At 42.9% G+C, this 12,922-nt stretch overlaps 1 protein-coding gene across 1 annotated transcript; it reads right to left on the reverse strand.

Moving 5' to 3' along the window:
- Positions 1 to 9,934: 9,934 nt before the first annotated feature.
- Positions 9,935 to 12,152, reverse strand: LOC127488019 (ubiquitin carboxyl-terminal hydrolase 29-like). The gene is made up of 2 exons (XM_070063322.1): positions 11,910 to 12,152; positions 9,935 to 11,767 (listed from the first exon to the last, which is right to left on the reverse strand). The coding sequence occupies exons 1-2, from the start codon at positions 12,150 to 12,152 to the stop codon at positions 9,935 to 9,937; spliced, it is 2,076 nt and encodes a 691-aa protein (XP_069919423.1).
- Between the last annotated feature and the right edge of the window lie 770 nt (positions 12,153 to 12,922).

Genomic DNA, 12,922 nt, shown 5'->3' on the forward strand with positions numbered 1-12,922 from the left:
CATATGGAGGAACCTGGGTTTCCAGGGCTATAAAACAGAGGCAATATGACTAGATGTTTTTGTTTTTTTAAAGATTTACTTGAGGCCGGTGCCACAGCTCAATAGGCCAATCCTCTGCCTGTGGCCCTGGCACACCAGGTTCTAGTCCCGGTCAGGGCACCGGATCTGTCCCAGTTGCTCCTCTTCCAGACAAGCTCTCTGCTGTGTCCTGGGAGTGCAGTGGAGGATGGCTCAGGACCTTGGGCCTTGCACTTGCACGTCACGGCGGCCATTGGATGGTGAATCAATGGCAAAAGGAAGACCTTTCCCTCTGTCTCTCTCTCTCTCACTGTCCACTCTGCCTTTCAAAAAATAAAAATAAAAAAAGAAAAAGATTTACTTATTTGAAAGGCAGTTACAGGAAGGAGAGAGAGAGGGAGAGAATATGAATCTTCGACTCCCCAAAGGGCTGCAATGGCAGGAACTGGGCCAGTCCCAAGAATGAAGCCCAGAGCCTGGAGCTTCTTCTGGGTCTCCCACATGGGTGCAGTGACCCAAGGATTCGGGCCATGTTCCACTGCTTTCCCAGGCCATAGCAGAGAGCTGGATTGGAAGTAAAGCAGCAGGGACTCAAACCAGAGCCCATATGGGATGCCAGTACTGCAGTCAGTGGTTCAGTGGTTTTACCCATTTTGCCACAGTGCCAGGCCCTGCTTGAACTTTTTTTTTGAAAGATATATTTATTTACTTGAAAGTCAGAGTTGCACAGAGAGAGAAGGTGATTCAGTGAGAGAGGTGTCTTCCATCTGCTGGCTCACTCCCCAATTGGCCAAAACAGCCAGAGCTGTACCAACCTGAAGCCAGGAGCTTCTTCCAGCTCTCCCACGAGGTACAGGAACCCAAGAACTTGGACCATCTTCCACTGTTGTCCCAGTGCATAGCAGAGAGCTGGATCAGAAGAGGAGCAGCCTGGACTCGAACTGGCACCCACATATGACGACGGCACTAGGCACAGTGCTGGCCCCTCTGTGAATTTTTTAAACACCTTTGTATGTGCCAGACTTCCATGTGTCAATAGGAACATGTGTGGGAGAGCACTGTTGGTCTCCATGGCTTCTTTAACTGTTCATTTCGTGCTTCCTTTCCCTGTGCCCGTGTTTCTAGAAGGCAAGTGTAGTTTACCTTGAGGAAAGACCCGATCTTTATTACTGGAGACATTGTGCTGTCACAGCTGTGCCTGTCCAGAGCTGCTCTGTGCAGAATATCCTCCATACCAGGCATATAACCTTGCTCATGTCAAAGTGACTGAGCAGTGTATTAGTCCTGCATTGGCTCTGGCAGAAGGAGGTGGTGGTAGTTTTCTAGGCTTGTAGTGAGAGTACAGGTATGAACTCTGTGGTTCTTCTTACACAGGGATTGGAAAAAGCTCCCAGATGAGTCACAGAACTTAGAAATACATTTTACAAAGTATGTGCATGAGTGCATGAAGTATAGGTAAATAATCATCTCCTTTGTAATTTACTACCATAGAACATCCAAATCTATTGTAAAACTTTGCCAAGACACATGCACACAAAAACTCAGACTGTTGATGCACCATTCGCAGTCAAGAGAAATGCAAACAAAAGTGCAGTATTAAATTATAGCTGCATAAAATTAACTTGCACATACTGTGCTTCTGTAATCTCTTAGCCACATCTTGTTGCTATTACTGTGGGCTCCAGTGTGGTGAGGATCCACCTGAAATGCCCTGTAACATTAATCTTCCACATGTGAGCAGTTAGTCTCCCTAATAAACTCATCAAGTAAAAATGATGTCTCAATCCTTACGTATTTTTCACCATATATAATATGTATAACATACATAGTTTGCTGATACTTTATGTTATTGGTAAAGCTTCCTGCCAATAGTAGGCATTTAGGAGTTAGCTTTTAAGGGGAGTCGAGAGTTTTACTCAGGTTTTTTCCTGCAAGGGGGTCAGTATTCCTCACTCCTTCATGGTTCAAGGGTCAACTGTGCCACAGACTGGCCTAAGCACTAGAAATTAGCTTCTTTTTTTTTTAAAAAAATTCATTTACCTATTTGATAGTTTAGTTACACAGAGAGAGAAGGAAAGAGAGAGAGAGGGAGAGAGAGAGAGAGAGAGAGAGTTCTTGCAGCCACTGGTTCACTCCCCAAATGCCCGCAATGGCTGGAGTTTCACCAATCCGAAGGCAGGAGCTAAGAGCCTCCTCTGGGTCTCCCACGTGGGGGTAGGGGCCAAAGCACTTGGTCCATCCTTCACTGTTTTCCCAGGTCATAGCAGAGTGCTGGATCAGAAGTGGAGCACTTGTGAGCAGAACCGGTGCCCATATGGGATGCCAGCACCAGAGGAGGCAGCTTCCACCTGCTATACCACAGTGCCAGCCACAACAGAAATTTAATTCGACAGCACTTGACTCTAGAGGTCCAAGATCAAGGTGTCATCATGGTTGGTTCCCTCTGAGGGCAGGATGTTTTAAGCCTTTCTGGCTGGCAGATGTCTCGACATCTTCCTGTATCTTCAAGGTATCTTCCTTTAGTATCTGTGTCCAAATGTCTTCTTCCTATAAGGATACCATCACATAGGATTAGGGAATGCCATGGACTTATTTTAATTTAATCATATCTATAAAAATCCTATCACCGAATACAGTTGCATTCTGAAGTACTGACAGGTTAGGATTCCAACATGAGTTTTTTTATTTTTTAAACACAGAAAAGCTGAATCAAGGCAGACTGGCTGACACAGAATCTGTTCCATAGAATGCAACACTTACATCCGTGTATGTAGGTTTTCATCTCTGGAATGTTAATGCTTGTACCAATCAGCCCTCATTCACAGGAGTAGCGGGTAAATATTTTTGCCAATGAATCAGAGCAGGAAATGTCACAGTGGTTCTGGGACACCAGTGTAGGGCAGAAATGACGCTTCAGATAGGTTCATGAACATCAGAGTTCAAACCTCCACAAGCACTGCCTCATAAATGGTGCTTGTCACTGAGTCTTCACAAGGCCATTCTCGATTCTTTCATTCCAGGTGATTAAACATTTGTAAAGCTGTGGATCCTAAAAGCATGCCCACTGCCTTGAATGCTTGTTTTAAAAAGTACTGCTCAATCACTCCAAATGATATGTGGGGTACTGTGATGGGGGAAGAAACCATCAATCAGGGTGATTGCAGCCCTGGTAGATGTTCAACAGGGTTTGATGGCATGACTAGATTATACTGATATCTAGTGGGTTGAGGTCAGAAATCTTACTAAGTAGGACAGCCCCCTACACCAAAGTACTAACTAACCAATCAACCATGCCAACATTGAGAAGTACTCTTCCAAACATGAGTGAGTTCGCAAAGAACCCAGCTGAAGTGTGACCAAGAGAAAATGATTGCTCATCACTATTTCCTCCTTCTTTCTTCCCTCTTTCCCTCCATCCCTTCCTTTTTTTTAAAGGTTATTTGAAAGACAGGGGTCCAGAGAGAGAGAGAAAGAGACAGAGAGAGGTCTTCCACTTCCTGATTAATTCCCCACTGGCCACAATGGCTGGAGCTGGGCCAGTTTGAAGCCTGGAGCTTCATCTGAGTCTTCCAGGTGGGTGCAGGGGCAGAGAGACAGAGGAAGACAGAAAGATCTTCTTTCTGCTGATTCACTCCCCAAATGGCCACAAGAGTTGGGGTTAGGCCGAGCTGAAGTCAGGAGCCTGGAATTCCACCCAGGTTTCCCACATGTGCAGCAGGGACCCAAGCACTTGGGGCATCTTCTGCTTTTCCAGGCACATCTGCAGGGAGCTGGATTGGGAGTGGAGCAGCCAGAACTCCAGCTAGGTATATGGGATGCTAGCATTGCAGGCAGTGGCTTAACCTACTGTACCACAACACCGGCCCCATTTTACATAGTGTTTAATTATAAAACCACTTTTTTTTACATACGGTCATGAAGTAATTTAATGATAAGTTTTATGTTCATACAGTCATTCAGCAATTTAATGATGAGTGATATTCTAGGAAGAGCAGCATACTGGTTATTCAAAGAAACCAAAACATTGTCTTTGGAAAGTTTTTGTCTACTTTCACAAAATATGGTTAGAAAATTTGCAGCCAATAATTCAATATGAAGAACAAAGAATAGAATTAAGTTAAAATGACTAAGATCTGAGGCTGAATTAATGTATTTCCTTTGTGAGAAACAGAATCAAAAGTAGTAGGAGGCCTGAGTTGTGCTTTTTATGTTTGTGGGGGTGATGGAGGGGAGATCAGAGTTGAAAAATTGGTTTTATAAATTGCTTTTGGGAGAATGGACATTTTGATGATATTGATTCTTTCAATCCATGAGCATGGAAGATTTTTCCATTTCTTGGTATCCTCTTCTATTTCTTTCTTTAAGGTTTTGTAATTTTCATCGTAGAGATCTTTAACGTCCTTGGTTAAGTTTATTCCAAGGTATTTGATTGTTTTTGTAGCTATTGTGAATGGGATTGATCTTAGAAGTTCTTCCTCAGCCATGGCATTGTCTGTGTATACAAAGGCTGTTGTTTTTTGTGCATTGATTTTATACCCTGCTACTTTGCCAAACTCTTCTATGAGTTCCAATAGTCTCTTAGTAGAGTTCTTTGGGTCCCCAAATAAAGAATCATGTCATCTGCAAAGAGGGATAGTTTGAGTTCTTCCTTCCCAATTTGTATCCCTTTAATTTCTTTTTCTTGCCTAATAGCTCTGGCTAGAACCTCCAGAACTATATTGAATAGCAGTGGTGAGAGTGGACATCCCTGTCTGGTACCAGATCTCAGTAGAAATGCTTCCAACTTTTCCCCATTCAATAGGATGTTGGCTGTGGGTTTTTCATAGATTGCTTTGATTGTATTGAGGAATGTTCCTTCCAAACCCAGTTTGCTTAGAGTTTTCATCATGAAAGGGTGTTGTATTTTATCAAATGCTTTCTCGGCATCTATTGAGATAATCATATGGTTTTTCTTCTGCAGTCTGTTAATGTGGTGTATCACATTGATTGTCTTGCGCACATTAAACCATCCTTGCATACCAGGGATAAATCCCACTTGGTCTGGGTGGATGATTTTCCTGATGTGTTGTTGCATTCTATTGGCGAGAATTTTATTGAGGATTTTTGCATCTATGTTCATCAGGGATATTGGTCTGTAATTCTCTTTCAGTGCTGCATCTTTTTCCGGCTTAGGAATTAAGGTGATGCTGGCTTCATAGAAAGAATTTGGGAGGATTCCCTCTTCTTCGATTGTTCTGAATAGTTTGAGAAGAATTGGAGTTAGTTCTTCTTTAAATGTCTGGTAGAATTCAGCAGTGAATCCATCTGGTCCTGGGCTTTTCTTTGTTGGGAGGGCCTTTATTACTGTTTCAATTTCTGTCTCAGTTATGGGTCTGTTTAGGTTTTCTATGTCTTCCTGGTTCAATTTAGGTACGTTGCATGTGTCCAGGAATGTATCCATTTCTGATAGGTTTCCCTGTTTGCTGGCATACAAGTCCTTGTAGTAATTTCTGATGATTCTTTTTATTTCTGTGGTGTCTGTTGTTACGTTTCCTTTTTCATCTCTGATTTTATTGATTTGGGTCTTTTCTCTTCTTTTTTTAGTTAGTTGGGCCAATGGGGTGTCAATTTTGTTTATTTTTTCAAAAAACCAGCTCCTCGTTTGGCTGATTTTTTGTAATGTTTTTCTTGATTCAATCCTGTGGATTTCTTCTCTGATTTTAATTATTTCTCTTCTCCTACTAGATTTGGGTCTGGTTTGCTGTAGGTTTTCTAGATCCTTGAGGTGAATTGAAAGCTCATCTATTTGGTGCCTTTCCAATTTCTTGATGTAGGCACCTATTGATATAAACTTTCCTCTTAACACTGCTTTTGCTGCATCCCATAAGTTTTGGTATGTTGTGCTGTTATCCTCATTTACTTCCAGAAAGTTTTTGATTTCTCTTTTGATTTCTTCTATGACCCATTGTTCATTCAGGAGCATGTTGTTCAATCTCCATGTGTTTGCATATGCTCTAGGGATTCCTGAGTTGCTAATTTCCAACTTCATTCTTTTATGGTCTGAGAAGCTGCATGGTATGATTCTAATTCTTTTGAATTTGCTGAGACTTGCTTTATGGCCCAGTATTTGGTCAATCCTAGAGAAGGTTCCATGTACTGCTGAGAAGAATGTAAAATCTTTAGCTGTAGGATTGAAAGTTCTGTAGATATCTGTTAGATCCATTTGGGCAATAGTGTCAATGAAATCTGCTGTTTCCTTGTTGATCTTCTGTCCGGATGATCTATCTATTTCTGAGAGTGGAGTATTGAAGTCCCCCAGTACTATTGTATTGGAATCTAAGTCTCCCTTTAAGTCCCTTAACATATCTTTTAAATAGACCGGTGCCCTGTAATTAGGTGCATATACATTTATAATAGTTACATCTTCCTGTTGAATTGAACCCTTAATCATTATATAGTGCCCCTCTTTGTCTCTCTTAACAGTTTTTGTATTAAAGTTTATTTTGTCTGATATTAATATGGCTACACCTGCTTTTTTTGGTTTCTGTTGGCATGGAATATCTTTTTCCAACCTTTCACTTTCAGTCTGCCTGCCTCTTTGTTAGAGAGATGTGTTTCTTGTAGGCAACAAATAGTTGGGTGTTGCTCCTTAAGCCAGTCAGCCAATCGGTGTCTTTTAACTGAAGAGTTAAGTCCATTAACATTTAATGTGACTATTGATACATAGTGACTTTGCCCTGCCATTTTCCCGGAGATATTTTCTAGTATATGCTTTGAGCTTCCCATGCTCTTTTACTGGTAGGTGTTCTTCCTTTCCCTTCTTTCATATTGATGGCCGTGTTTCTGTGTTTCTGAGTGTAGTATATCTTTAAGTATCTTTTGCAGGGCCGGACGAGCGGCGGCAAAGTCTTTCAATTTCTGTTTGCTACGAAAGGTCTTTATTTCACCTTCATTCACAAATGAGAGCTTAGCAGGATATAATATTCTGGGCTGGCAATTTTTCTCTCTTAGCACCTGTGCTATGTCTCGCCATTCCCTCTTAGCCTGTAGTGTTTCTGATGAGAAGTCTGCTGTGAGTCTGATTGGACATCCTCTGAGAGTAATCTGACGTTTCTCTCTTGCACATTTTAGGATCTTTTCTTTATGTTTCACTGTGGTGAGTTTAATTACAACGTGTCGTGGTGAGGATCTCTTTTGGTCATGTTTACTGGGGGTTCTATGAGCTTCCTGTACTAGGATGTCTCTGTCCTTCTCCAAACCCAGAAAGTTCTCTGCTAGTATCTCACTAAAAAGGCCTTCCAATCCTTTCTGTCTCTCCATGCCTTCAGGAACTCCTAGAACGCGGATGTTGGTTTTTTTAATAGTATCCTGTAGATTCCCAACAATATTTTTTGATTTCTAATTTCCTCTTCTTTTCTTTGGTTTCACTGTATGTTTTCCTGTGCTCTATCTTCTAAGTCCGATATTCTCTCTTCTGCTTCACCCATTCTGTTTTTAAGGCTCTCTAATGTGTTTGTCATTTGATCTATTGAGCTGTTCATTTAATTTTGATTTCTCTTCACTATCACACTTTCCTGTTCTACTAGTTTCTGAGTTTCATTTTGACTCTTCCTTAAAATCTCATTTTCCCGAGAGAGATTTTCAATCCTGTCCAATAAGGATTTCTGTAGTTCAAGGATTTGCTTTTGAAAACTTCTAAATGTTCTTATCATAAATTTTTTGAAATCCATATCTTGCATTTCTTCTATCTCATCATCTTCATAATCTTGGCTTGGGGTGTTTTCTTTATTTGGAGGTGTCATAGTGTCATCATTGATCTTGTTCCCTCAATTTCTGTGTTTATTGCTTGGCATGGTTAATTCTTTTTCCCTCATTGTTAGGTGTTTTTTTTTTTTTATACTATGTCTGTGTTAAGTGGACTGCCTGCTGTTGGAGGAGCCTTGGAGGCTTGAGATGGGTGTGGCCAGAGAGCTCTGCTTGGTTTTTCAGGGTTACAGGTGTGCAAAGGTGACACCCTCAGGTTATGCATGGTAAATCTCTCTTTGTTTATTTATTTATTATTTTATTTTATTTTATTTTATTTTTTTATTCAGGAGGTAAGTAATACTGCAAGGCTGAGCAGAATGGATGGTGTTTAGTTTCCGATCTCTGGCTTCTACCCAAAGAGTCTGTGCAGGCTCCATTTCTCCTGCGGACTCCACTGAGTTGCCCAGGCAACTGAATTGTAGCCTTAACTCTCCCCTTTTATTATGTATATCCCAGCTCTTTGGCTCTTGCTCCCCTTTGCAAGGTTGGCCAGGAGGAACTTGTCTGTACCAGTACGCCCCCACTTTTTTTTTTCCTTCTCTCCTGTACTCAGTCTTTTGAATTTTCCTGCTTCAAAGCCTGCTTCCCTCTAAAATTCTGTCCGTCATTTCCCTGCCAATGTTTCCAGATACTGAGCTCACCTCCGCTTCCAGCGCCGATGTGTGGACTTGGAGCCATGGGCGTCCCTCCTCTCCCCACTGGTGTCTGTGTGTGTGCGTGTGTTTTTTGCTGATGCTGCTTCGACTCCCCTTCCCGCACTGGCGCTCAGACTCTGTGGCTCCCGCCAGTTTTAATTTATTTATTCCAAAGGTAAAGTGATGTGTGCGAGGGACTAGAGGAAGGAAGAGAGGAGGGAGGGAAGGAGGGAGAGAGATGGATTGATCCTCTTTCTATTGATTCACTCCCCAGATGCCTACTGCTGCTGAGGCTGGGCCAGGCTGAAGCCAGGAGGCAGGACATCCATCCAGTTCTCTTACGTGGGTGGCAGGAACCCAAGTCCTTGAGCCAGTATCTACTGTCTCCCAGAATGTGTATTAGCAGGAAGCTGACTCAGAAGCAGAGGTGGCATTCAATCCCAGGAACTCCAAGAGGGGATGCAAACACCCCAAGCAGTGTCTTAACCCACTGAGCCACAGTGCCTGTCCTCATCATATCATTAACTGCATTGCTCATGTAAGCCTGAAGTTCTACCTTGCAGCTCCTGGGAGGATATGGAAATACAGTTGCTTGCTAGGTAGCAAATTGTTCCAGTGAGGAGTTACAAACACACGTGGAAGCCAGTTAATGGTACTTGCATTGTTTGGGTATTTATTTCAATAAGCTTACAAAACAGACATATGTGAGTTCAAGAAGCTTAAAATTATAATTAAAATCCTTTAAATAAATACACACACACAGACACACACACAGACACACACACAGACACACACACACACACCAGCATCAGCGTCAGCAAAATAAACTCTAGGTACTCTACACACTATGATTGTGCTTCTCAAAAGTTCATGGGCACCATAATGTCCATCAGATTTCTGGTCCACATTTGCAGTTTCTGAGTTAGTTGGATTGGAGAGGTCTCAAAATTGTCATTTCTGATCAGATCTTCTTTGCTGCTGTGACATTGATTGCACAGCAACACTTGGGAAATGACTGCATTAGAACATGACAAGTGCCATTTTAATCTTGTAGGAGAGAATCATGCAACCTAGCCTGAGTTATGTATGAGTCTTGTGGATCTTCCATCTTATTTTATATAAGACGATTTATTGATGTAAAAGGCACAACAGAGAGAATGAGAGCGATCTTTCATCCACTGGCTCACTCCCCAAATGGCCCCAACAGCCAGGGCTGGGCCATGCTGAAGCCAGGAGCCAGGAACTCCACTGTGGTCTCCCACGTGTGTGGCAGAGGCTCAAGGACGCAGGCCGTCTTCTGTTGCTTTCCCGGGCACATTAGTAAGAATGCTGGATCAGAAGCAGAGGTATTGGACCTCAAACTGGCACTCCAGGACAGGCTACGTGCTTCCCAAGGGGTGGCTGAAGCAGCTGTGCCACTCCACCAGCCTGGCATTCGCACCACAAGACCAGCCCCTGATCTTTGTCCTGAGCTCCTTGTGTCTTCAGGAGCCCTCTTATTCTCCTGGAAGGAACACCTCTTCCTGTTGGCTGGTTAGCTGGGACTTCTCTGCCTTGCTCACAAGTGCCTCAAAAATGTCATTGTGCATGTAAAAAACGATGTACCTACTGTGAAGCCTTGCCTCCTGCACCATGGCCTCTGGGATTTCTGCCACCCTCAGATCACTATACGTGAACCAGGCCTGCTTCTGAAAGTCATACACGTCGCTGATGTAATGGCCTGCACACGGGGAGTTCCCTATGTGGCTGATGACGCTGATCAGTCGGTAAGAATGAAGAGCATCTCCCATTTGCATGCTTCCTTTTGGTTCCTTGACTTTAGATATGGTTTTCTCCATGCCCACGATGTCTTTGGTAACAGATTCGTGCAGCTGCTCAACCACGCCTCTCAATCCTTCTGAAATCTTGTGTTTTTCGTAGTCACAAAGATCTTTTGAAGACTCACTAACATGATCAAAATCTAACTCTACCAATGTACTGGTTTTCTCATCGTCCTTGGGTTCTGGATTTTCAGGCTCCTCTTGACAACAAACTTCTTCAAGTCCTCTGTCTGGGTTGTTTATAGGATTACTTTCATCTTCACAGATTATAAGAAGAGAGATGTCTCCCTGATCCATCACTGAGGCAGCTGCCAGCATCTCCATTTCTCTGACTTCCCTATCTCTTGCGTTGCCCAGTTTGGACTCCAGATTTGAGCCACTTGCTAGGTCACTCTGCTGCTGCTCCTTTGGCCTGGCTTGCCAAATTCTCTGAGGTGTGTTTTGTTCAGCATCTTCGTCTGGTGCAACATGCAGAACTGAAGAGTCACTGGATTGCCAGGTCAGCTTCACAGATGATGTGCATGGGCTGACTCTCTCAGAATTAACCTCTTGGGTGAGGTTCAGTACTTCGGGGTCCAACACAGGTGCATTACTATCCAAGGGAAGTGGTGGTCTGGTGTCTTCATTGCAATTAGAGGATAAACTCAAATATTTGGGAATAAGAACTTGTTGGTCATCCTTCATTAGCGCGTAAGTGTCACTCAAACTGTAGCGTTTCAGATGAACAATGAAGACTCTGGGTAGCCTGCCAAATTTATGCATCACCACAGCCTTCTTGTGGTTACACATTTCACAGAGGCGCTCACATTCTTCTGTTGTAAAGAAAAGATCAAAACAATGTTGAAGGGACAAAGGAGATGCTTTTGGTTTTGGGTGTAGGTTGATGGAGATACAATTACCAGGCTCTATCACGACAACAACTTGACCACAGGCTTTGCAAATCATGTAGTCCTGCAATTCAAATTCAAAATTGGAAGCAACTGGACAAACAAACACTTTGGTGGCAGCATCACCAGCAAACAACTCTGGAGGTGAATTTTCATCTCCAGCCTCCCTCCTCGTTTTCCAAATGGTGTTTACTTTTTCAAAATCGCCTTTCAGCTGGTCTAAACACTGACATAAGAATTCATGAGCATCGTTCTGCATGTTGCCTGAGAATATTTCTGCAACAGCTGAGATAGCATTTTTAATATCTCTGAGTAGGTCTTGGCTAGTCTCTAGATTACAAATATCTTTCAAAGCAAGCAACATACTTAAAGGCATGATAAGCACGTCAGAAGGAATGTTCTCCCATGGAATACCTTGTCCTAGTAAGCCATCAGCAAATGATGGAATTGCATAGAGTGACTGTAAAATTGAGTTCATGTAACAGGTGTTTCCCAAATTGGGGAAGCCCTGCTGCAGTTGCTCTGGGTGAGAGTCAAGGCACAATTGGTCTTGATCGTGTTGTGGGTCGTCCTGGGCACGTTCTGGTACCGATGGCAATAGCAGACTTTTGTCAGATACACTCTGACAAAAAAAAAGGAGAAAGAACAGTCTCATCCAGGGGAGAATTTCCAGGAGAGGCGGTCCTGAGGGAAGGTCCATGTTTCGAACTTCCATCCTTTTCTAGATCTTTCAAGGAATCTTTCTTGAATTTCTTGCTTGGCACACTCTCATTTTCTTCCAGGAAGCCTTCATCCGTATCTAGACTGGACGACAGTGTTGGTTTTCTCTTCCTATCTTTCTTCTCTGGTAACCCTTGTTTGGCAAGCATTGGCGATTTGCCCAGCAACTGCTGGGGGAACGTTGTTCCACTTCCTTCTTCTGTAGTGAAGGTCTCAGCACTTGGCACACGACATACATTGGAAGATGGAGTTTTGTCAGGCTCTGTGTACCCATTCATGCTCTCCATGACACCCCAATAACTTTCCGATTTAATGGGCCACTGATGTTTGTTCTGACGAATGATGTCCAGCAAGATCTGCAACCGTTCAGTATGTGTGCGAGAGAGTTTGCCAAGACGAAGTTTTTTTTTCCAGAAGGTCAGACACAGGCCATTTTGTCTTTCTCCATAATGTCTAAAACATTCTAGAATATTAATGTCTAGGGAAAAACCTCTTATCTATAGGTTTTCCACCTTGAAACATGAACATCAGTTGAATATCCTTTTCCCTTTCCACTGTTTGTGTGATGGGTTCTTTCAACGTACTATGTCCAGTCCTCTTGTTCCACGTCTGCACAAAACCATGCACTTTGTGAGGGGATGTTCTTTGTTTACAAATACAACGCATGTACCCTAAAGGAAAAGACACACGGACATTTTAATAGAAATGTAGCTACAGTGGGGACTTGAGTAAATGCTGAGCATGCAAGCAGCCATTTCATGCAAGGAGTATGAAAACAGAATTAAGATGGTGAGCTTTTCATGAAAATTGAGGAGGGTAGGCGAAGAGAAACATGAAGAGAGAGACACAGCATAATGCAGACCCTCCGAGGTAGCACATGAGGTTCAATTATTTGGGACTCTACCACCTGTGTGGAAACGTGCACTAGTTCTGGGCTCCTGGCTTTAGCCTGGCCCAGCCCTGATGGTTGCAGGCATTTGAGGACTGAACCAGTAGATGGAAGATCTCTCTCTCTGCCTTTCAAATGCAATGAAAATTTAAAATGACTTTCTTAATT

Source organism: Oryctolagus cuniculus, chromosome 18 (genome assembly GCF_964237555.1).
Source record: "Oryctolagus cuniculus chromosome 18, mOryCun1.1, whole genome shotgun sequence".
Taxonomy (NCBI): Eukaryota; Metazoa; Chordata; class Mammalia; order Lagomorpha; family Leporidae; genus Oryctolagus; species Oryctolagus cuniculus.